The 26,302-nt window shown below is 30.8% G+C and overlaps 2 protein-coding genes across 3 annotated transcripts; both read right to left on the reverse strand.

Annotated features, from left to right (window-relative positions):
- Positions 1-1,655: 1,655 nt before the first annotated feature.
- On the reverse strand, positions 1,656-3,657 carry LOC114411911 (transcription factor MYB1R1-like). The gene is made up of 3 exons (XM_028375654.1): positions 3,281-3,657; positions 2,939-3,147; positions 1,656-2,445 (listed from the first exon to the last, which is right to left on the reverse strand). Exons 1-3 carry the CDS (start codon positions 3,510-3,512, stop codon positions 2,029-2,031), a joined length of 858 nt encoding a protein of 285 aa, XP_028231455.1. The 5' UTR covers positions 3,513-3,657; the 3' UTR covers positions 1,656-2,028.
- Positions 3,658-17,700: 14,043 nt separating this feature from the next.
- On the reverse strand, positions 17,701-25,089 carry LOC114411913 (pentatricopeptide repeat-containing protein At1g74850, chloroplastic-like). 2 transcript variants are annotated; one of them, XM_028375655.1, is made up of 4 exons: positions 23,196-25,089; positions 19,086-19,400; positions 18,513-18,620; positions 17,701-18,248 (listed from the first exon to the last, which is right to left on the reverse strand). In XM_028375655.1, exons 1-4 carry the CDS (start codon positions 25,007-25,009, stop codon positions 17,909-17,911), a joined length of 2,577 nt encoding a protein of 858 aa, XP_028231456.1. In that variant the 5' UTR covers positions 25,010-25,089; the 3' UTR covers positions 17,701-17,908. The 2 variants fall into 2 exon arrangements, with proteins under 2 accessions (XP_028231456.1, XP_028231457.1); XM_028375656.1 differs by having other exon boundaries at positions 17,828-18,245.
- Positions 25,090-26,302: the final 1,213 nt, after the last annotated feature.

Here is a 26,302-nt window from a genome sequence, read left to right on the forward strand (position 1 = left end):
GAACGTTCTGTTGGATAGAAGAAAAAAATCCATACATTTTAATGTAAGATCCCAATCCCATCGCTAATCCGAGTGGTCCCTTTATAATAAGTATGTACTATATATCTATATGAAAGGATATTATTCTAAAAAAGTGGTTCTCGTTGATCAATGCTATAGCCAGCCCTTGCACGGGAATTTCAGAACGTATTCGGCAAGGCAGCATTAGCTGCCAATCACTAATGGAGAACCACGAATAAAATTCATTATAAAACTCACTATAAAAGACAGTGTTGCTCACTAGATAAAAGGTGAAACATATTTTATTCAATAAAACTTATAAACCTCACCTAATAATAAAATTATTTAAAAAATTACTTTTATGCGTCATCTATATAAAAATTTACACTTTCGACTAATTAAAAATCAATCTAAATATTATTCTTAATATCAATATTACAAAAATTTAAAAAATTTATCATTTTTTAGTTATTATGTTAGAAATGCAAAATACCTACCAATTTGTTAATAACTAGTATTTTTTTTTACCAAAAAATATGGTCAACGTATTTAATGAGATCTTTATTTTAAAAATCTTACTTTCCATATAAAAAAATTCAAAATCTTACTTAATAAGTTGAATTCTACTCATTCTAATATAATGATAATATAATGATAATATGATTCAAAAATACTGTGGAACATATAAATTAATTATTATAAAATTGTTTTAGCTTCATCAATAATTTTAAATTCGAAGTAATGTTAGTTTATACTAAATTTATGATTAAATAACGAATTTAATGGTGATGCTTGAAAGATATAAAATAATTTTATATTATTATTTAAAATCATTGTTTATATGATTTTTAAAATAATTTTATAAAAGTTAATAAATTTATTATAAATGATGGATTATGATCAGGTAATCGTGTAAAACTAGTCTAGATAATTTTTTGCTTTTGTATGTTTTAACCAATAAATATTTTTTTTTTCATTTTAGTTCCCTAACAAATGTTTCAAATACATTAATTAGGAACAACCTAAAATAATTACCTTGTCAACAAATTCTAATTAAATTCCTAAAAGAATATGCTAAGGAATATATTATTAGGAGATAAATTTGGCCGCTCGTCAGAACCTATCATCAAAATCTACATTAAGCACAAATCAAATTAGACCCTATTTGTTAAATAAGTACGAAGTAGGATCAAGACTTCTTTAAAAATTTATTTAGCTAAGAAACAATATAACAACAATAATAACATCATTAATAACATCATTACTATTATATTAAATTTATAATATACTTAAGATTGTATATTTTTAATTTGTTTAAAAAAACTTAAACTCGCTTGTCTATGTGCAATAGTTTTTTTTAGAGGTATGTATTCTTATTTAATAAATCTGACTGCAAAATAAGCTTCGTCAATAATTTGGTTAATTTCCCAATGAAAAGTAGTACTGTATCACAATGACCTAAATTAATTTCACTTGGAAATCAAACGAACACTTCCGTGTAGATAAGATGATCCATTTGTTCGAAAACAATTACTCCTATGATACTACCGCAGCTACCAGTATGTAGTACAATTAGTGAGTAGGAGTAAATACGCAAATTCATGAGAAAAAATAAACGTGGCCAACTGCTAACACCTAACAGGAATGACACAGACTACCAACTGAAAGAGCCACAAAGACCTCATCAGTGAAAGTTCATATCGAACGTTAATACATTATCAGCAAAGAACAGAGTGTACTTTGTTATTTTCAGTTACATCAACTACTACAAACGTAAACGGCCAAATAAACAAGAATCTAAAGTCATGACATTAATTAACATAAGCAAACAAGAAGAAACAGGACAGGACCTTTTCTGGGGTCTGTACAAGGAACAGAAGGATCAAATTCAGTCTGTTAAAACTCTTCTTGCCTTCTCTAATCCATCGCCCTTTCCTTCAACCTCTTTCTCTTTCTCCCACCAAAAAGACAGGAAACTAGAGAAATATTAATATATGTAATTAATCTGTGAATCCAAGGACCATATTCTCAAGCAACACTAATGATGCTATCTCCATTGCTGAAACATTGCATGGCATGTAAAGCTGAATGTCTTGATGATGTCTGTCTTTGGTCAGATGAGAAGGATAGCCCCAGGGACAGTGTCGGTGGTGGGTCAATGGCAGAACTAGAAGAACCGGGGGTGATGATACCAGACACTGTAGAGGCCTTGTTTGGCACATTGTGTTTTTCCACGTTTCCTTGTCCCAGAGTGAGTTCTTCCATTGGGTTTCCAGTACCTTGGACTGAAATCACTCCAGAAGAACCAACCCCAAACTGATACACTGGCATCGCTGGAAACCCATTGATTTTGCTAGTTTCAGCAGGGAACACGGGTTGTTGTTGTGAATGACACAGGGTGTCTTGATTCTGGACCTGTTCTTCCTCCATCGGAATTGCAGAGACCTGGCACAAAAATTGACAAAATCATGAAAACTTTGTTACCCCAAATTCCAATCCAAGTTTTAGAAAGCTTTAACTCTTGGCAAGTCAACTTTTCCAATTGAATTTGAAGGCAACAAAATCCCTATATCTATTTTTTGCAAATGCTGACTCAAACACACACTTCAACTAACCAAAGGAATTTCATAATTAACAAGATAGCAGAAACTTGATTTCCTTTTTTTATTTATTTATTTTTCAAAACCCTGAAATGGTAAGAGTAATGATATTCAAGGCTTGACTATTGACTATTGACTAGTGACTAGACTTGAGAAAAATCCATGTAATTTTATTAAGACCGTAACGCTCCATTGATTAGGAATATAACTAATTGAACACGAATTAACACGTAAAGCATCTCGATATTTTCTATATAGAAACTGTATGAGAAAATTAACATAAAAGCGAATATTTAAAAAAGTAACAAAGGAGGCGCGTGAGAGGAATATATAATTACCGTGTCGGTGGTGATGTCAAAGAGGCTGGATCTACGGCGACGGCGATTGAGGTTGCTTCGTCGGAGAAAGTACTTCTGAGCATGGCTGGCAACCTGCGTCGGAGTTCGCGTTTTGACGTAGTTTTTGGAGATTCCTCTCCAATCACCTTTCCCTACTTTCTGCAATCCAACCAAAAACAACTTGTGTTCTTCCTCCGTCCACGGAACTCCTGATCGTTCACCAAAACCATCACTCAGTCAATGCAAAATCAATAATCGCGTTTGACAGTTCCGATTAATTCAACAATTATGAGATTAAACAAGAGAAAAAAAATGATGATCGATCGGAGAGACGGATCGAACCTCGCTTTCGCTCGCGCTCGCGGTGGCGCCCGGAGTTCTGAGGAGCGGCGTCGTCGGCGGAGGCGTAGCCGGCGGCGACGGCGTCTTTGTTGTTGTTGGTGGTGGTGGCGTCTAAAGGATGTTCGTACTGTGAGAGGTTGTTCATGCTGACGCTCTTCCTCATCGAATCGACGACGACTCTGACCCCGAACAGCATGATCTCGCCGGAGGCGGCGGAAGAGGCGCGAGACATCGTCGGATCGGGCGGTGGTGCTGGCTGAGTGTGACTCGGGGGGGATCGGAGTCCGTACGAGTCGAGGCGAGTGCGTGACTCGGTGAGAGGAAGAGAGAAAATGAAGAAAAGTTGAGACAGAGACAAGTAAGGGAAGAAGATGAGAGCCTCATGGTTAATATATAATAATAGAGTCAGACGGCAATGAGGTGGCAACCATGTGGATCATTTTTTTTTAAGCTTAAAAATAATACTTTAATAAGAACTAATTACAATATTTTTAACTAGAGAGAGAGAGAGTAGGGTGTAATTACATTTATATACTATTATTTTATTTTTATAATTACCTTCACGAATCATTCACTAATTCTTATTACCTTTCATTTTATTTAAAAAAAAATACATGAAAAAATAATTAGACACGAAATGCTTGTTTTCCTTTGTTATAAATAAACTAAATTCTATTACACTACTAATATTTATCTATAAATTAGGGAATTAAATATCATACATCATTGGTATGAATATTTTTATACTACTACTACTAACTAATTATAAATTATTTTATTTGTAAATTTTAAAATTATTATTATAAAAACCAATATCTTATCATATATTAGAATATATAATTAAATAATGGTATATAATATTAACAATATATAAAAATAAAATTTATAAATTATTGTGTAATAAGATATTTAAATTGAACTCTTAAAAATGTACTATATATTTGTTAATGTATAAAGATGTCATGCAATCTACCTTTCAAAGATTAACACAATTGACTTTAATGGTATTTTTAATCTAGAGAAGGAAGTGAAAGAAAATGTTTGATTATTGTACCCTCCTGATCTTATATCAATCAAATTTTCAATTTGTACTTGAATGAGAGGTTGTATAGCAACTGCATCTTCAACTTAGTCTGTTAGTGTTATTGCATTTAAAGTTGAGGGGTCATGTATCATCCGATTATGTACCGAGTCATAAGACAACATACCCTCATTCAGTGACAGCTCGATCTCTTAATACAGGGGGCTTTATCCTTGTTTCCTGTCCAAGATAAAATCAATTTTTTGAAGAAGCTAAATAGAAAACTATTTTAAATAGTTTCTCTTAAAAAATATAACATTTTTTTTTTGTTAAGAGTTAGGCTTCATCTAGTATCATGGAAAAGGAGATGAAGAAATGACAATGAAAAAAAGGTCAACAACTTTAAACAAATGGAAAAGATTTATCGACTCTTTAAAAATATTCAATAACTTTTATGTGTTATTTATTCTCTGATAACAATTATTTAATCATTATTAACAAAATCTAGGAATGGATATTTTTTAAATTTATAGAGGTATATTTTGTGCCTCAATATATCCGGGATGTAAATTATTTAGATATTTTATGATTATGATTAATACATCGATTAAGTGATGATATGTTTATTCATTATCATCGTACAATAAATTTTTTTACAAGTTTATACCTACTCATCTGGTAAATTAAAGTAATATATCATATTTTTGTAATTATTCAATTAAGAAAAGATGCCTTAATGATATTGGTAATTTTACACTAACATCTTGTAACACATCCTTGTATAATTTATTTGATTACGCAACATACTAATTTACATCAAGTCAACAAGTTCTAGTCCTCCTTTTCCAAATGATTTTGATTAAGAAGGTGGTTTATTTTTGTTAATCCACCACAACACATTAAGATGGTACCCAAGACCTTGGGTTCGAATTCTGACCTTCCGGCAGAAGTTACTTAATATTAATATTATAATAAAAAAAATATCGTACAATTGTATGTTTGGTCAAATATGACAAAGATAAATAAATTAAGTAGTCCTTTGTTATTTTTTTAGTGTTAATTTATTTTAAACGTGAATAAAATTAATTTTAATCACAAATGTCATATTGAAATTTAAATATATATCATAAGTGAAAAAAATATTATTATTGTTATTACTTGGTGTACGATGTTGATAATGAAATTTAAAATTAAGATGTCGTACAAATAAGATAGAAAAAAAAGGTTGACAGTACACTTTACAGCCAATCTTGCATGTTATTAGGCATCGATTCTATGAAAAGAGACGACAATATAAATTGTGGGTTCGATTCTTGAGTACATTTGTCGTAAAATCATTGGATATCAAGATAGTAAAACAAATTACAAGGTTGTAACAAGACCCAAAAAAATAAACCATTCGTCAACTAGTAGGTTCTTACAAAGATCCGCAAGTTATGCTACGGATAACCTGGGATCAAGAACTTTGTATTTTATGGATTTTTTTTGTATTAAAAAGCTACACGTTAGGCAGCGTATGGAGTAACTAAGAAATCATATGACTAATTGACAGATTAAATCCTTGAAGCACAAACAATTGTGTCAATCTAAATCAAACAATTAAGTGTGGGTCGGTGTGAATCGTAGTTAATTAACAAAACGCGTGAAGGCTAGCAGCAAAAGGAACGATATGTAATTGAATTGAATTCTTATATCAACGTTGTTAGCACTTCTTTTTCTCCAAGGCTTATTAGTAAAATAACTTAATTTTTTCTTTCCCCTTTGAAATAGTTAATGACACGAACTTTTAAAAACATCTATACTCTTTTCCCCTCCACCTAAACGTGCTTTTACAAAACCGTGTAACAGACTTTTATCTAGATATTGTTGATATCCTCTCAATCACAAAGTAATTCCATTAATATTAGTATACATCGGATAGTTAAATTTACAAACTGAACTATACTTTCTGATTGTATACTTACTATATATCTTAGATGATATTGGTTCTTTTGACTTTGAATGTGAATCAAACCAATTATAATTGATTCCATTTTCGAATTTATATTTTTTTCATCTCAAAATCCAATAAAATGATCATTTTTTTCAAGTTTTATATTAGTATATTTTAGACTTCAGTAATTAATGTTTTTATCTTTGTCTTTTCTTTATTTTTTATTTTATTTTGATGTTCTTATAATCTTGTTTAATGTTATCAAGTATCTTAATTTGGTCATGTTTATATAACTTTTTATAATATTTTGGATAAAAAAATTTAATGAGATATATATGTAAAGTGATAATTATAAAAAATTACTAAATATAAATAATAAACAATTAACCATTAAAAAATAAGAAATATTTTTACCTTACACATCAATATGAAATTCAATTTTATATGAAGTAGATAATAAGTGAAGATAAAAACTTACAAAAAAATAATCAATTTTTTTGTCATACCCCAACCTAAATCAAACTTACTTATCTTAATCGGATTATTTCATCTTATAAATTTATAAATAGTATAATCCTCATTCTTATAAATATTACTATAAATTTTAGGTTATTTAATCTTACACAATATAACTCAACATGCCTACTAGTACTTATACTTAAATCCAAATATACGTGCACTATAATTCTTAAATCCACACTAAATCAGATAATAATATAAACTTTCAAAGAATCTACCAAATTATACATTGATATTTAACCTATTTTATAAAACTAAATACATCAATTGAATAAAATGTTTAAATTCAAAAAATTCTAACAGTATGAGTGTATCACCATATACATAGAGGTACATACACATTTACATTAATGGACGTACACCCTAGATATTTTTGACGTGGAAAACGACATTTAAGCACATTCCTAATTAATTACCACTCGACGTGTCTACCTTACAGAGATAATATTCCAGTCTGCATTAATAACCAAACCAGATGCAATGCAGCAACCAAGATGACCAAAACCCCATGCATATAGGAATCCTAAGAGTGAATAAGTAGAATAGATATATAAATATTGGATGTTGCTGAACAGTATTTTTGGGTATTGTTTAAGAAATTTAAAATAAAAATATTTTTATTGAGACATGAAAATTATATTAATTATGATTTTTAAATGTTTTTTTTTATAATTTACACAATAAATTTTTTAACCAATACCCTTAATACATTGATTAAAATTCGACATATATATTATCCAAATTGAGCTGCAGCTACCAGACAAATTCACAGTAGCAACGATTTTTCTAATCCCCACTAATGCAACTCCGACACATGGGCTCCTCCCTTATCTTTCATTTAAAAGTTAAAAAAATGAAGCACAAAGGATCAGGGCCACATGCATGTATATATGTATGCAAACAAAATCTCTAATCTTCAGTGGTCAACCTTACACTATTCTCCAGCAACTTGGCGTTAAACTATATTATTCTAACACTGTATATACCCATTAACTTGATATATTATTAAATTAAACCCACCTGATCACCACCATAATTTTTTTTAGACTAGTACTACTGGCAATTACACTTAATAATACAGTAACAGTTGCCCTTTAAGTTTTATATTTCACAATGTTGGGTGTTTAATTTAATCATAGAATTTGGGGGAAGAGGGGGCATATTTTTTATAGTTGTGATGGTAATGATAATGAAAGGGATTGCATTATATCCATTATTAATGCGAAAAGGGGATGGAAGATGCTGCGTGCACCGGTGGCTTTTTTAACACATATTCGTCAATATTATTGGCGTAAAATAAAGGGGATCAAGGAAGATTTTTTGGTTATCTATGGACGCAGGTACAAACACACCTTCTTTTTTTTATTTCCCTATATCTAATAAATAAAAGATATTATTATGATATGCTGATTGAATCAATGGTAGTTCACCTTTGGTGGTGGGGTGCAACTGGGAATGGAGGATAAGCCTCGGATAAGGCTTTGTGGGGTTCCACTATCGCATTTTGTCTATGCCACCAGTCTCTATCCAACAAATTCAGCCACAATATTCTTGACTCTCTCTCTCTCTCTCTCTATATATATATATAATTGTCACTGAAAAAAAATATCTTTTGTGATGAAAAAAATTGTGATTAAAAATTTAAAAAATCGTCATTGAAAATATTTAGTGATAATATTTTGATTTGTCACCGTCGTCACTAATATGTTAGTCATTGTTGTAAGAGTGACAATATTTTTTGTTGTCACAAGAATACTATTTTATTGTGAAAACAAATATCGTCACTAATATTTTTAATATTTTTATGTAATCGTCACCAATATTTTATAAGATTTTATAATGACAAAATAATTAATGATAAAATATTATTATTATTGCCAATTTTTCGTCACAACTAGTTACTAATTGTAATTAGTATGATTTTTATTACTATTTTAAAATAAAATATTGTTTTATTATCACTATTATTTTTTAAATATATCAATAATGCATTGAAAATTATTTTTAAATGCTAAAATAATTTTATTGAAATAAAAGTAAAATAATCAAATAAATCAAAGTTTACATTAAAATATAATAAAGTCATTACATGTTGAACGATATACTAAAGCAATAGTATCCAAAAATGCGTAATCAAATACATTAATACAATATTTAGATTCTCATAAAAATAATAAAGCCAAGTATATAACTTATAAAAGTCTAGACATCACAATAAAAAAAATAGTATATTCGTAAGTTTCAATCCCAAAACTACAGTAAGTAGTATCTTCGTATGTTTCAATCCTGCAAATAAATATAAAAATAAATAAATTAGATAAAACTAAAAAATATTGATATTTTGGTTTTAGAAAAATGACCACATAATAAGTCTAAAAGAAAATATTCAATAAAAAAGCTTTGTATTATTAACGTCAGCAATTGAGTTAGTAAGTGATTCAGAGGTCGACAATTCTTTCAATATGCCTACAATTTGGCGCTTGACTTCATTTTCAAGATTTTGCTTCATTTGTTCTCGGTTAGTTTCAATCAACTCTCGTTGGGTAATGACATCCTCTTACTTTTTTGTAGTATTTGTCCACTTTTGCACTTCCAACTCCAAATTATTTGCTCAATTTTGTGCATTTTCAAGTTGATTTTGAATAATTTATTTGTGTGAAAACTTATTTGTTATTAATGCACGATCAACACCTACATAATGGTTTGACTTTCTTCCTAATATCATGACAAAATGTTCAACAAGTTGTACAGGAACTTTTGAAATTTCCTCTTGATATATATCACCCACATTCTCCAAAGCTTCTTGTATAATGTGGAAAAAGTATATATAATTTTCATACTTACATTAAAATCTTCACATTATTAGTTGACAAATGGAAAGAAAAACATTCCACAAAAATATAACTAGATATGATATCATAATACAATTAATGTCTTTAATTCTAATATTGACATCAAGATTTTAAAATGGATTTTTTCTTTATCATAATTTCTTCTCCTTTTGGAATGCATCAAGCTCCATTAGATCTCATGTGAGTAGCCTTCCAAACTTTCATAGCATCTGACCATTCACCAGATATTGAATCTTTTTTCTATTAAAATTAAATATAGTAAAAGACAAATTAAATAATATAATCTAATGCATGATACCTTTATAAAAATTTCACCAAACTTTCATATATCATATAAAAACAATCACAAAATAAAAAAAGAGTTATTATTATATAACTTATAAGAAAATGAATATAAAATATTAAAAGATGTTATCATTTCAAATACCTTTTGCACGATTGATTTTGTGCCAATAATTGATTTTATTTCTTGCTTGCTTCGATTAGCTTTGTTTGCCAAGCTTCTTTGCTACATCAAAGTATAAATGATTTTATATTATAAGTATAAACCTATTAAAAAATTCTGTTCAAAATAATAAAATAAATTTACCTGAAATTTTGAATCACTTCACTTGTTTTTAATTAGCCAATTCCAATCTTCTGGAGATACGAATTTTGGTCTACCTTTTTCTTTAAGACAAGCTTGATGTAAATGATAAAAGTTTATTCTTGTATTGAGATTGAATTTACTTCATTGCATATTCTTTCACCTCGTCAGATAAACTAAAAGCATCCTTATATCATACGTTTTCATAAGAAAAAAGTAAAAATTAAATACTATCAAGATACATTATCAAACCAATTTGAAGATATAACTAATATTCAAATATATAAATATATTAAATATAATTGACCTAATTATATACTAACCTTCATATGTCACCACATTTCATCTACACTTGTGCCTCGGACTTGAAATATTTTGCATGTTTTCCGCAAATCTTATAAAATGGTGGAGGAAATTGAATGTTGATACTTTTTCCCTTTGTCATAAGATTTTTCTTTTTCTTTTGAAATTTTGCATTTATTATATGTCCACGTCCCTTCTTTATGATTTGCTTGTCTAACATAAATAACATAAGTTATAAAATTTTAAATGATAACTTTTTTATTAAGGATTATTCTATAAAGGTACCTGCATTTGATTCAACTTGTTCTACATTGATCAATTATGAGGCATGAGATGCATTATTAGGTAAAAACTTTCATTTCCTTATCAAAAGAGTGGTGTGTGGATGAATCATTATAGACTCTTTTAGAATTCAATATCAAAGATTTTATCATCTATCAATTACAATGATTAATCATAAAAATAAGAAATAATATACAAGTTAAACTTGTGTATAATATAAACTATAATTGTAATAAATCAAGAAATAATATACAACTTCTTTTTTGTCACTATTGTAAATAATATTAGTGATAATTTCTTTTTTGTCACTATTATAAATAATACCAATGACAAAATAAAATTTAATCATTAATGTATATTATTAGTAACAACTTAAATTTTTATCACAATTTTTTAGTCACTAAAAATCATAATTTTTGAAGTATTTAGTTTCCTTCTCCACTGGGAATCCCATTCTTCTAAATTTCATTTTTCTCAATCAAGGCTCTACAGTGCTGCCTAGAAAAATCTAGAATCCCTTATTTATATATATATTGCAAACGTAACAGAACCATAAGATTAATACAGTGCTGTGTGAGAGGAATAATTTACCTAATGAAATAATTTATGTTTAATTTTTTACGTGTAACATTCTCTTCATACCAACAACAATTACATATTATAAATAAAATTAATCTTTGATACAGAGAGTTTACATACACCCATAATATGTGAGACGACCTAAGAAAAAAAAAAGTGCAATAATAGACTCTAATTTTAAAACTACCGGATAAAAAAACATATATAATTTTGTGGTAATTTAGATACTTCTTATACATAAAAATTAATACACGCAATATATGCAAATATAATATATACAGTATTTCTTTTCTTTCTGTAATTATGGCTGGACAAAATCAACTTATATGTGTAAGCATTAAAGAAGAGGTAGAGCCAAGTGCCTCATCTCAAGACTGATAAGTCATAATGACCAACGGTTTATTAAAAATATATATAATTTAATATTTAAAAATGTATAATATATTTAATATTTATCATATAAAAAAATAAGAAGATTATAATAATAGAAAATTATTATAAGATTTAAACTTTTTTTAATTGCTAGTTTTCCTTTCGGCCGAAAGGTATGAGTGCGAGGTTAATTGTCGACCCTGACGCTGAAGTTATTCTTTTTTTGTACAAGATTTTTTTCTTAAAAAAAAATAAAATCATGTTTGCATTAGTATATGTTTCATATTTCATTCACTTATGCGAATTAACCTAATTACTTAAAAAAAAAATAGAGCCAACAAGTAGGTGTCTCGTCTCATGCTGTCAAGCTGAAGTGTATAATTATTTTTAGTAAATTTATTTGAATTGATTCTCTAAATTTATTCGTATGGAAAATTTAAATTATTAAATTAATTTCTTAAAGATCCAAAAAAATATTTTACTAATTTAGGACCAACCCAACATATTTTTAGACATAAAACGAACTTTAAGATGATACTTTTTTAAAGCTATAATTGAAAAAGTGATAAAAAAAAATAATTTTATAATATAATTTATTTGACATTTTTTATTTGATGATGAATAAACAAGTAAATTTAACAAGTGATAAATGTTTATTTTCCCTTCTAATTTTTTCTTCAATTAAGCTAAAATCATCAGGTTTACTATTATTTTTCCTCTTTTATTCTCTTTGCAACTTTGTAGAAAAATAATATAATGTTCTCATTCTACTAAATTGTCCACGTCTTGCATTTCCCACCGTTTAACTGACACCATTGACACGTCGGTATTTTCTCCCGTGTTTCAACATTTTACCTTGAAAAAATCGTCACATGCCGAATTCAGCATTTCTTATCGCCATGGAAAATTATTAAATATTGAATTAGTTTGTTTAAATTTTTTAAAAAAATTAAAAAATATTTTTAAAAATTTATTTTTTAAGAAGGAGAAAGAAATTATTTCTTTCAAAAAAAGCAACATTGATTTTTTTTAAAAAAATTGTTTATACAAACGCATAAAAAATAGATTTTTTAATTTATTATTTTGTAAAAAAAATAAGTTTTTTTGGTACATGAAAAAAATATATTTTTTAATTAAGTTTAATTAATTTATAAGAAAATTAAGTTTAATCACACTTTGGCATTTTCCATTTAGTTGGATTCACTTATTTTTTTGTTAGAGCTTTGTGCTTTTAATTAATTAATTAATATAGGGATATAAAATTGATTATCGAAGACAAATAAGATATATATAGGTCACGCAAATTAATATCTTAAAAGGTATTGTTAACAAATTAACAAAAAAAATAATCAAATACAATAAAAAAATATTAATAATTTTTAATAAATATATATCATTTTCAATTCTTTAATCAGCCTCTTTAAAACACTAGCTCGTTAGTACTTATCGTAATTTATACTGAAATTAGTCACGTGACTATAAAATTTTGTAAATTGCTTTTAATGTACAATATTGATAAAAAAAATAGTTGAAGTTTATATATCTAGCGAAAATTTTGTTCAATGATATAGTGTACACAAATTGATATAAAAAATGTGGTGGAAATAAAAAAATGTTAAAAATAGTTAACTCTATCGTATTGTAAATATTGTAAATTTAATACCACTTTCTCATACAGCAAATGTGTTTGAATTCCTTATTATTTTTAGTTATAAAAACATTTTTAAAACTTTTTCATATGGTAAATATGTTCGAATTCCTTATTATTTTTAGTTATAAAAAACATTTTTAAAATAATTTTATATTACTCAATAATTTTTATCCAAAATATATCAAGCTTTGAAAATTATTTTCAAAACAATTGTTTTAAAACTTAAAATAAATAATTATGAGATATTTTCCTATAATAATCTTTTACTATTTTATAGTCAATTATCGAGTGTGTGAATTAATTAATATAAAATTATTTTAATTTAATCGGTGATTTCAGATTGAAGTTTTAAGCATGAATTTTAAATATTTTGAAAATTTTTCTGTTCAGAGTTTTTTCTTACTTGAACATCTTGAACATGACTTCTTCTAAATTATGATAAAAGAAATCTATGGTTTGTATAAAAAAAATTGAACATGATTGCTTCTAAATTATGATAAAAGAAATCTATGGTTTGTATAAAAAAAAATTGTGGCAAGTTAAGAATGTGTGTGAAACTTGATCATAAATACATCAGAGTTGATTTTGCAAGATGTATTCATAATTAATTTCAAATTTTGAAAATAGAAATCAAACACAATATTTTTTTTTTGTATATTCACGCTAGAAATTAGAGAATGCATGCCGCTACTAAAAATGTTCGCATATGAATAATTGTTCAGTTAGAGTTTAATTTCTTGAATCCCTCTTAAGCCTTAACCTTGGTTTGATTGTGAAGAAAGAATTACTATTCAAAGAAAATTTTTCAAAAAATAATATAGATCTCACACCTTTATTATATTATTTTAATTTAAATATTTGTTCTTAATTCTCTTCCATTTTTATTTTTTTTCATACTACCAAACTCATCCTAAAACTTCTCGATGGATGATACTCTATCTCTAGCGTGAATGTTTTGAGTTATCACACAAAGTCCCATTGAAGCCAACGACCAAAAGCATGTCGCTACCACCCTTTTCAGGCTGCTTCGCAGACTTTAGCATGAAACTTGTTCTTCTTTTTTGTATTATGGATTATGAATGATGAATCTACCCGGTAGTATCCGTCAATCAAAAGTGGTTTCTTAATTGCAAAGAAAATGAGTTACGTCCACATTTTGACCACAGTACGTAGTATGCACCATGCACTTCCAAATTAATATATCACCTCATTTACATATTGAATCCAAACACATTGTAATTTGCAACCTGCTTCATAAGAAATCACATTTAACTTTTGTTCAATACCTAATTAATGCAATGAACTTTTCAAGATTGAGTCGGCCAATTTGATGTTTTGGACAATGGTTCAATCCAATTAATAGCTTCTTATGTATGCGTTTGCAGCTTGCAGAGGCAAGACCAGAGGGACTGGTTGTTGTTTTTAAAAGCAATGGAATGTTTTTTTTGTTAGGATGGAACTTTTTGGCTGTTTTTGAACTTATATTAGCAGTTTCATTATTTTTTTTGTTTGAATAAAGCAGTTTCAAAATTTGAATATAAAAATAATATTATCTATGATGCAGTATATAATTATTTTTATTTCACGTTTTTATCTTCTGCGCATATGTGTATTTTAAAAACAAATTCTAAAATTAAAAGAACAATTTTTTATTGTCTATTTTCATTATTCATAAAACATTTTTATTATATCATGATTTCTGTCTTTTTTCCATTTTATTTTTTAAATGAACTCCTCCACCAGGAGCAGAAAGATTATTCTTTTTTTGTTTAACATTTAAAGAAAAAGGTAAAAAATAAAATGTACTATCGTGGGTATCACGTAGCCTTAATCACTTTGTTTCCCTTTTTAGTTGCCTGAATCAAACTTAGTTGAAGAAAAGCTAAAGCCTAAAGCGGGTCAATGACAGACACGATCTCAGTTCCTCACTCTCTAAAGTCTAAACAACTATTTTTAAAGCGTCCTACACGTTCACGAGTCACGACGACAAATTTACTTTGCAACATTAACTTATTGCCCAAACAAATGTTACTTTTGGTTGGGTAAAAATTAATTAAAACTCAAAAGGAAGAAAAATATAGATAATGATGTTTTCTTTATTTGGTTAGAAAGAAACTAAAAGTGGTTAGATCATCTATTGTGCGCAATGAGTTTTAAATTTGATTCACTTGATCATGACACTCAATTTTAATTTAAACATAAAATTACAACTAAAAATATTATTTTATTCTCAGTAGGTATGTGAAAAGAAGATTAATTGAGTATCAAATAAAAGTTTTACATACCTCAATTACATCAAAAACAATAAAATTAGAGATAAAATTTTGATAATTTATTTTTACATTTTTTTTTCTTTTATTTAATTTCTTTTCTTTGTTTTACATCTACTCAGTCAAACAAACTTTAATTTGGAAAAACAGAAATAAGGTGGAGAGGAGAGAAAGAGATAGAAAATTAAAAGGTAATTATGTTTGGTTAAACAGAAATAATAAAGGAGAAAAATAAAAAGACGTGAGAATGAAACTCATTAGATATTTTTATTTTATTTCTTATTTATTTTATGTACTTATTTATCTCAAAAATAAATTATAAGAAATAAGATTCTTTTTAAAGAGAAAAGAAAAGCTTCCCGTCGCAGGGGGAAAGTGTAAGACGGAAGTCTTTTTAAAAAAATAGCCTTTTTAACAATAAATAATAAATAATTTTATATTATGTAAGAATGATATAATATAAAGTTTCAAAATTTTCAAGTTAAACTTTTTAATAAGTATTAATATTTTAGTATAATTTAATTATTTGTTTTTACTATCTTTTCTATTCATATAAATAAATATAAAAAATCTGTATTTCATTCCTACTTATTTTTGTCCATGCAAATAATATATTTTCTGTTATTCCTCTTTTTTTTATTTTTCTTATTTCACTCTTAATCAATGGAAGTGGAAATGTCTTTATGGGCTCGACGAATCCCATTTTTCAATGAACGAAGAACAACTTATATAAGCTAGTGAATTTCACATGGTTGCACACAAGACAACTCCCAACAGGCCACCCATGGACACCCTGGCCTCCACCACTTTTAGAACAAATATCTAAAGATCCAAGTTTAAATTCAAATCGATGTAAAATAAAAATAAAAATCAACTAAAAAATTGAAAACTGAATCAAATTAATATATTTTGGATTTGTTTGGATGATTGTATGCTCAAACCAATCGATTGTTGTTTGTGACTTTGAAATCAATCTAATCCATAATACTTATATTGTTTTATTGTTAAGTGTGTTTTATATCATGTATTTTACTTGCATTTTACAATATTATGTATAATATAATGTGTATTATTTTCTTTTTCACATATGTTTGATTTAAAATTGATAAAAATGTAAAAGACTTTAATTATAGAATTTTTATTAACTAATTTTGTAGATTGTTATTAGTAATTACTTTTAATATGATTTGATATAAAAGATGAAAAGAAAGTAAAAAAATTTAATGAAATAAATATTTTAATAAAAATTGCATTTCTAGCATTTTTTCCCCCGCATCTTACTAAAAACTGTTATAGCAGGTAGCGGGTCACGCATCTTAACCGTCCGTTATTATATAAATATATCCAACGGACAAGAAAAACTGGTGCAAAATGGACCACATTTTTCAATGGTCCACGCTAGAATCGGCCATAATTTTAATATATTAAAATTTAAGAATGTTTATATATTCACTTGCTTTAAAATAAACTCAATTTAAAAAATATTTTCTTAAGTAAAATCATCTTCAGTAAAAAGTAAAAAATCATTCTCATATCCAGATCTCTCTGGTATGGTGTACATGAAACATATGGAAAGAAAAGGAAATAAAAACTTTTATTTGCAAGATTATGGGAAGGTTTAAAAGAATTTCTTAAAAAAATATTTTTGAATTATGAAAATAAATTAATATTTAATTATTTTAATAATTTTCTATAAATTTATTTAAACATTTTTTATAATTAAATTTATAACATAAATAATTACATAATGAGCTTATTGAACAAACGCTGTTTACTTCATCTCTGGCAATATTCAGGCTGGTTTGAATAGAAAGTCATAACAGGAGCAATCCCTCTCCTCCTATACCGAACATGTGAAAACTCATTTCATCAGAATTTGTCATGAAGAAACTTGTAAAAATGTTTTTATGCGTTCTTAATGTTAAAAATGTAATTTGTTGCAAGTTTGTCACAGATGTATAATAGGAGCAAATAAATATCCCCAAAAAGAAAAACTAGTATTTTTCGTGGTGTCCCCTATGCTATGCAGAATCAGGAAATCAAATACACAGGTAAAAAAATATTGGTGACGATAGACAACTGTTCAGATAGATTATACCTTGAGAATATATATACCAAAATTTCGGCGACCTGAAAAAGCCAGTCCCACTTGGGAATATTTCGTGGAAGTGTAACAAATAAGCCCCAATCTTAATTTCAAATAGACCAAAACAGGGCATGGGAAAGTGATGAATGTAAATTCTATACTTTCTAATCTAATCTAAATTGCACTCGTTAGAAGCTCTGTTCTTGTACTATCGGTTCTAGAATCAACACCATTAGCTTTACCACTTTGCGCATCAGATTTGGATGTTATGGCTCCTGCAGTAGTCAATGGGGTATTACTTAAAGATATTAATTTATCCATTTTTTTTCTACTAGATGATGATTCAGTGCCCGACAGAATTCGTCTCAGTTGTGACTGCTGACAAACAATGCGACCTTTGTTCCATCCAGGGAAAGCAAAGGACGATGGTACATTATCCTGCAAGAATGAAATGGCAGCCTTTGCGATAGGGAAATCTTGGGCATCTGTGGTTTTCTCCATGTGACCCCGGCTGCTTAAATGGGAAAAACACATCAATGTTAGAAGAAAGCACTAACCGGTGATCTAAATTCAGGTACAGGATATAGCCCCCATTTTTTCTGATAAAAAGAAATGCAGATCAATGTACCTTCGACCCACATTCATAACCAAGGTGGATCAGATGCGAATCTATTATGCACCATTTTTTAGCACCTTATTTCTAACTACAATGGTTAAACTAAGGTGTGTGGTGCAAAAAATAAATAAGATCAAGTTTTTAGAGGCAAAAGCAACTTACACCACAACAACTGTTGCAACCTCGGGAAGATCATCGCCGGTCATGGACATTTCATGCACATTGTTCAGCCAAACTGACAGTGCTGTTAATGCACCACCTTCCGACATCCTGCAAGACAATTAAGTCTTAGATTTTACATAATTCATTGAAGATAAAAATGCATATAACGTCAATTTGGAGGCTAAGAAAATTAGAGTTCTCAATTTTCAATTTCAATGACTCTGCCCCTTGAAAATTGAAAAAGGCTTCAATAGTCCCATTCACCCATCTTTTTAGTCATTTCATCTGCATTATCGTACTCAAGCTTAAATTTCTTCAACTAACAATTCGTCTATTGGTGCTTTAGAGAAAATGATAATTCAGTACTAAAATCTGCAAATGTTGATCATTCTACATTAACATAAATTAGCTATGAAGTATGGAGACCTCAGAAATTAAAAAGGCTAATTACAGAATCGCCTGAATTGAAAGCTGAGGACTCTTATTTGTCAATGACTCAACACTGAGGGGGGTTTGTATATGTTTTCCTTTATTAAATAATAAATGTTTTAAAAAAATTGATTGCCACTATACCTGTGTACATCCACAGACCACACAAGTTTACTTTTACGAAAAAGTTCAGGGAACAGCCCTCGCTTTGATGCTTCGTTGAGCACTCTAGCAGCCCTTTCTCTCTGGAACATGCACCAAAGAGCTTCTAACAGTGCATTGTAGAACCTCATTCCCAATCCACACCCTTCAGAATTGAGTTTGTCAAAGACATACTCCACAATCTGCCAATTAGACTCATCATCAAAATCTCCCTTGATCATTTGTCCAATTACTTGATGAATATCTGACACCCTCATCGTGATCATCGCATCAATCAAATTATAGGCATCATTTAACCTGAAACCAACAAATTAGGGAGGTAAGCTCAAATAGAAGTAAAATGCAATTGATAGGTGATAAAGTCAAACCAAAGGTTCAGAGTTTGGCCTTTACTTGACACAAGAATGAGATAGCAAATTGAAAAAATAATTAAATAAAAAAGATTTCGCCCTAAAATGGAATGTTTTAAATTATAGGGATTGAAAGGAAAAGTTGTTGCAAGTTTGCAACTATAGGGACCAAAAGGATAATTAAACCTTAATTTTATTTACTTATTTATTTATTTTGGTTACAAAGGTACGACCTAGTATGGAGAGAGAGATGATAGGCTAATGTGAAGTAAATGGCTTGGCTAGGATTCATCCAAGGATCTAGTAGTCCCCAAAAGGGACTTGGTGCCACTGAGCTAAGGCTCTTAGGATATTTTAAATTTTAGACTGTCAAAACAAATTCTAGCACACTAACTCACATTACTAGGACAGCATTACTCATTAAGAGCACGCTGGAAGTGTTCCTGCAGAGCTGATCTTATCATATAAGCAATTTATAGGTTTTTTATTAAGATTATAAAAATGACTTACAACACTCCTATAAGCTTTTTTAGCTTATTTCAATAGGCATCAACATGAAGTCTATCAACATAAGTTAATTAAATAAGTGCTTAATCGAGATTTTTGAACTAAATGTGCCCTAACATGAGTTCAGTGATACAAGCACACTAGAAAATGATGTCATAACATGTATCAATTGAATGTTTGAATGCAAAACCAATTTTTTCCATGAAGTTCTCCAGTACCATCATTTTCAGGGGACCCGCTGCCACAATTTAATTTCAAAATTGCCAATCGGTAAATCACATCATCTATACTAAGCTACGTAAAATTCATATACAATTAACACCACTAATAGAACAATGCATGAAAATCCCCTACCATGTAAAGATGCTGAATAATAATGTACAAATCACTGCAGAAACATTGAGTTTGCTATACATAACAAAGCAAAAAAGTTAATTGTAGAGGTACAATGTATTGGGATGTGGAGGAAGAACTTACTACGATGATAGGTAAGCCCCATAGTTAGTAGAATAATTAGTTAGTTAGCTACAAGGACAACTGAAGAAATAAGGCATGTTGCCAATAATAAGAAAAGGGGTTGAGAGGATGATTTTATCTTGTGATTTGAGAAGAAATCATATTGTTGTGGGAGAGTCCAGGCCTCTTGAAGGTCCTGGGAATCATTTGTACTCTTCTCTAGTAATAGAAACTTTTCTTTCTATGATTCTGATCCAGGTTATATCAACTGGTAGTATCAAAGCTCTCTGATCCAGAGGGAGCAGTATGGTGTAGACAAGAATGGAAGCAAGAATGAAGATCCCTGTGTTCTCAGGTGAGTACACCTATGGGTGGGCCACCAGAACGAAAAGATATTTTCAGATTGAAGTAATAGACCAAGAAGAAACAATGCAATGGGTGGAAGCAGCTATAGAGAGGGGCAAACTTTGAATTGGTTTTAACGGTGGAACTCCTACACCCCCAAGGCCACATGGGGCAGTATTCAAGATTGTTAAAATTAGGAGGTTTCAACCATCCATGATCCAGAACCTTGATGAAATCTTTTTGGATTTGACTGAGGAAGAGGTGAGGACAAGGCTGAAGCTGCCCTCTAGTGGATCACTATCAGCAGTGACAGACTTGGTGCAACTCATAGATGAAGGACCTTTGATGCAAGAAGACAAAAGGTAAGATGAAATTTTGAAGGAAGGGGGAGGAACCAAACTAGAGAAAAAAATGGAAGAGGCAAATGGGCTAATCAATGGAGACAAGAATGGAAGGGAAAATGATCCAAGCAGGTGGCTGCATAAACAAGCAGAGGTCGAAAGAACAAGTGACAGCAGCGGAGGTTAGGGGTTTAATGATCAACACATCATCACTGATAGAGCCACAATATTCAGGTTCTGCCATGGAGAGAGATGGGTCATCAACAATGACTAAATTCTGGAACTCGCGCATCTAAGCTTCCCCTGACAGAACCACCATACCTTGGGGCTTGGACAGTGGCTGATGTTATGTTGGAGTTAGAGACAAGAATGAAAATTGGTATTGTACCTCAATTCTAGAACTGCAACAAGCATAGGTAAAAGTCAAGATGTGGAGATGAGGTAGAACTATTGGGCCCAACACAAAGGCAGATCAGGCCAGCTGCAAAAGGAAAGGGAGGCCAAGATCCGAACACTGTGGGTGAGGAAAGGGAAAGGGCTGGAATTACAGAAGGCAGGTCAATATTTTGACAAAATTGACCAGTCCAAGACCATTAAAGTTGTTGGAGATCCCACATTGATTAGTGATATGGCCAAATTAAAGTACATAAGTGGGGGGCAACCCCTCACCTTACAAGCCGGTTTTGTAGGTCCAAACCCTGAATTCTAATATGATATCAGAGGCTATTTTTAGCTATTGTTGTTGGACCTATTGTCCCACTCGCTATTGAGCCATAACAAATTCTCTCCCACCACTAATGGGATAGGCCCAATGAAAAGAGGCCAGGAAATGGGTCTTGGAGATGGAGGAAAAGAGAAATTGGTAAATGCTAAATTCTTTTTCTTATCTAACAATTCTAACCCAACTAAGGAAGGGGAGGGCAACACAAATAATCAGCTGCTAACCTGCTACAACTTACAATCATACAATTTGCAATGGGGGCCATGGGATCTCAGCACAAATTCAGAGGCATAAGCACTGTTTCAAGGTCAAAAGGGCAGCAGAAAACAGAGCACCTGAAGAGAACAAGCGCATTTACATTTTTGTGTTTGACCCAGGAGGAATCAGAGCTATTTTCAGTATTTTGGGATGACAGTGGTAGAATAAACACGCTTACATATTGTGTTTGATCCAGTTGGAACCAAAGCTATTTTGGGACTGCAATGGTGGGGTTGGCTTGCTTCCAACTGTTGGGACCCCAATGGCACATGGTTTCAAATTCCAAAGTCTATTCATCAAGAGGACAAGGTGAAACTTTAGGGGAGAGTATTCATAGGTAATCCCCATAGTTAGTAGAATAATTAGTTAGAGAGACAGAATTTGGGGCAGGGATAATTAGAGAAATAAGGAATGTTGTCTATAAATAAGTAAAGGGGTTGAGAGGGAGATGTTATCTTGGGAATTGAGAGAAAATTCAGATTACTATGGGAGAGTCCAGGTCTCTCAAAAGTCCTGGGAATCACTTGTAATCAGATTACTAGGAATCATTAATGGAAACTTTTCTTCCTATAATGCTGTTCCAGTTTGACAGTTTCTATCAGAAGAGATGCAAACTGTAGCTAAATAAAAATCTATAAAGATTGTGGTATAAATGAACCATACTAGAAAATTGTAAGGAACTTCAAGATCTGAAATTCATAATTTAGCAAAGGTTAATAGATCTAATCGTGTGAATTCATATCAGTTGCATCTGGTATTGGTCACATGGGTTTATTCAATATTCCTATGTTCAAAAACAGAGAAAAAGCAGTCATGCTTCAAATAATGAGCCAAAAAAATCCTTGCACTTGCACTGATAATTTGTTTCTTTTTAGTCCAATCTCAGTCTCAGACTCTCACAAACAAATAACACAATGTACTGGAGTTGGGTTTTTTTTTTTTTCTTTTGCCGAATAATGTACTGGAGTTGGTATCATTACTACTCAGCTGTTATTTTATCCTATGTTGAATTCAGTTATTTTCACAATTCTATTAGTGTAAAATGCTTGAGGTCATTATAACTTCAAACTCAGATCAGAAAGTAGCACAGCAATAACTTTAAAATAATGCTGACCTGTCATTCTTTGCGTAAAGAGCTAGCATCATGCAGTAGCACATGACACTGGGCAGTATTCCTGAAGCTTTAATTTCTTGGAACTGCTCCTCGCCCTCATCAACAAGACCAGCGGAGCAGTATATGCTTAACACCGCTTCAAGTGTCAGCTCATTAGGTTCACAATTTGCTTTTTCCATTTCAACATAAGATTTTACAGCCTCTTCATACTGACCTCCTTGCCTAAAAGCTTCAATCACACCATTGAACGAATGTACATCCCGTTTTAAACCAGACTCATTCATCCTGGATAAAATTGCTTCTGCTTCTTTGTACAGTCCCCCCCTTGCAAATGCATGAATTAACGAATTGTAGGTCTCAACAGTTGGGTTGCTTCCAACTTCATTCATAGTGTTAAACATGACAAGAGCCTCTTCATACAAAGCAGCCTGCCCAAACGCTTCAATCACCCCAGTATAAGCCTTGGAACTCGGCACTACTCCTTTCTCATTCATATGCAGTAAAATTTTCTTGGCATCTTCATAGAGCCCTCCCTTCCCACAGGCAAATATCAAGCCCTCATAAGTCTGCATGTTCGGCTCAACATTCTCCTCCGCCATGTCATGAAACAAAGTGACCACCTCCTTAAAGTACCCACCCTCCCCAAAGACCTGTATGAGAATGTTGTAAGTCCCCGCATCAGGATCCGTGTTGCTCACTTTCATCTCAAGAAAAAGATCGCGAACATCATCATACCTCCCATGCTTCCCATATAAATTCAACAAAACACTATAAGTGGCCGCGTTCGCCACACACCCCGCAGCCTGCATCTGCCTAAACACACCCATCGCCTCTTTGATAGACCCCAACTCAGCATAAGCCTCTAACAACACATTATAAGAAGTAATATCCGGCAAATTACCCCCGCACTCCATCTCCCTAAGAAGCTCCGAAACCTTCTCAAGCCTATTCAACTTCCCAAACGTCTGAACAAGATAACTATAAGTATTAATATCAGGAACAATCCCACTTTCATTCATGGTCCTAAACACCATTTCAGCCTCATCACCTAACCCCCTATGAGCACAAGCACCAAGCAAAGTATTGTAAGTAATAACATCAGGCTGAATCCCTTCATGCCTCATTTCAGCAAACAACCCTAGCAACCCTTCCCAATCCAACCCACCCCTAGCACAAGCATTAATCACAGTGTTGTAAGTCAAAATACTCGGCGAAACCCTCTCCTGCTTCATTCCGTTGAGGAGTTCGAGCGAGGCGTGGAACTGGCCGTTGCGGCCGTAGGCGTTGATGATGGCGGTGTAGGAGTAGACGGTGCGGACGACGCCGTTGGAGGGCATTTCGTCGAACACCTCGCGGCACTTGTCGAGAAGACCCTCTCTGCCCAATAGCGTGATCATGATGGTGTGTATGTGCTCGTTGGGCTTGCACCATATCTGGCGCTGCATGTACTTGAAGAGGCGCAGGGAGCGCTGCCAGTCGCCACGCTGCGCGAACTCCTTGAAGACGAGGGCGAAGTCGTTGAGGGAGAGCTTGTTCTTGAAGGGGTCAAGGCAGCGCGCGATGCTGCCACGTGGCGGAAGCGCGGTGAGGCGGTTGATTAGGGTTTCCACGTCGTAGCTGTACTTTCCTTTCTCCACCGTCACCGAGGGGTTTATGGGGATGAGGACATTGGGCTTCGCCGCACGTGCTTGGAGTAGGAGCCTGCGTTTCGGAGACGGTGTGAAGTTAGTGAAGAGGAGTTGGCGGAGGGTGGTGGCCGGAGTGAGGAGCGTGGGGGAGAAAGGTGAAAGCGTAAGTGTCATTTTAAGCGGCATGTTCTTCTTGAATGGAAAATGGACTCTGGAGACTGAGGTTCGTAATTGGTAATTGAGGAAAGGCCACGTGCTGTTCTTTCTGGATAAAGATCTGTTTGATTTAAAGGAGTTTCATATTCTCATGAAAAATACATGAGATGATGGAATAATGTAAAATGATTATTATGGAAGTCTAATTCAATTTATTAAGAAAGATATATAAATGTTATAAATTTTTTAATACTGTGTTTGATAATTATATATTAAAAAGAAGACATATAAAATGATCAAATTCATTGTTGGGTAAAACTAATTTCTAAATGAAAATAGTTATTTAGTCAAACTAATCATTGGTGATTGGATCTCATATATATTCTTAATATTTACAATTTGAATTACACCATTCCATTTTTTTTTTGTTCTACCTAGCTAATATTTCATATTCATGTGGAAATTTAACTCCTTTTTTCATTTTTCAAATGGATAATTATAATTCAAAAAATTGATAATAAGTTTGAAAGGAAATTTACGGAAATATGAACTATATAACTTTCTAGGCAAACATAAGTGTATTCAGAATGCATGCATTGGTGAAAGCACTACAATAAAATGCTTAAAATAATTTGTCAAAGGATTGAACAGAATATTTGTGATTGAGTACTTGAGTAACATGGAAGGCATGTTAATATTTACCAAAAGTATAGGGTGCAAATAGGTTTCTGGACATGTTAGGCATCAAGAATGGAAAGATTGTCTTATAAAGTGAAAGTGTCAATTTTGTCAAAGTGATTATAGCAAATCAACTATTATCGTATAAGCACAACAACATCACAAGACTTTATGTGCCTTGCATGCATTATTTGAATGATGATTTTAAATATCTTATTATAGTTTTAAAAATATTATTTCAAATAATTGAAGATACTAACAAGTTTATTTAATTGTATAATTAATTGAAAAGAAATACTTAATTTATCACTTTTATGAGAATGAGGTGTTGATAACAGTAATTATTTAAATTCATAATAAAAATTTCATTTGTTTATTTTATTTTATTTTCTATGCCTTTAGAGTAATAGTTAGGAAAATATATTTTCTATATATTCAATAAAACATATTTGATATTTTACATGAATTGATAGCAACATGGTATCTTTCAAGAGAAATGTTGGGATATTTTTTCTTTGAGATTCTTTTTTAACATTATTCATTGATTAAAATTTATTGAAAATCATCAATTTTAGTATGTTTCACACTAGAATCATTAAATGAGAAATAATATGTATCAAAATGAGTGATTTTTAATAAATTATA

The sequence above is a fragment of the Glycine soja genome, chromosome 5 (genome assembly GCF_004193775.1).
Source record: "Glycine soja cultivar W05 chromosome 5, ASM419377v2, whole genome shotgun sequence".
Classification (NCBI taxonomy): domain Eukaryota; kingdom Viridiplantae; phylum Streptophyta; class Magnoliopsida; order Fabales; family Fabaceae; genus Glycine; species Glycine soja.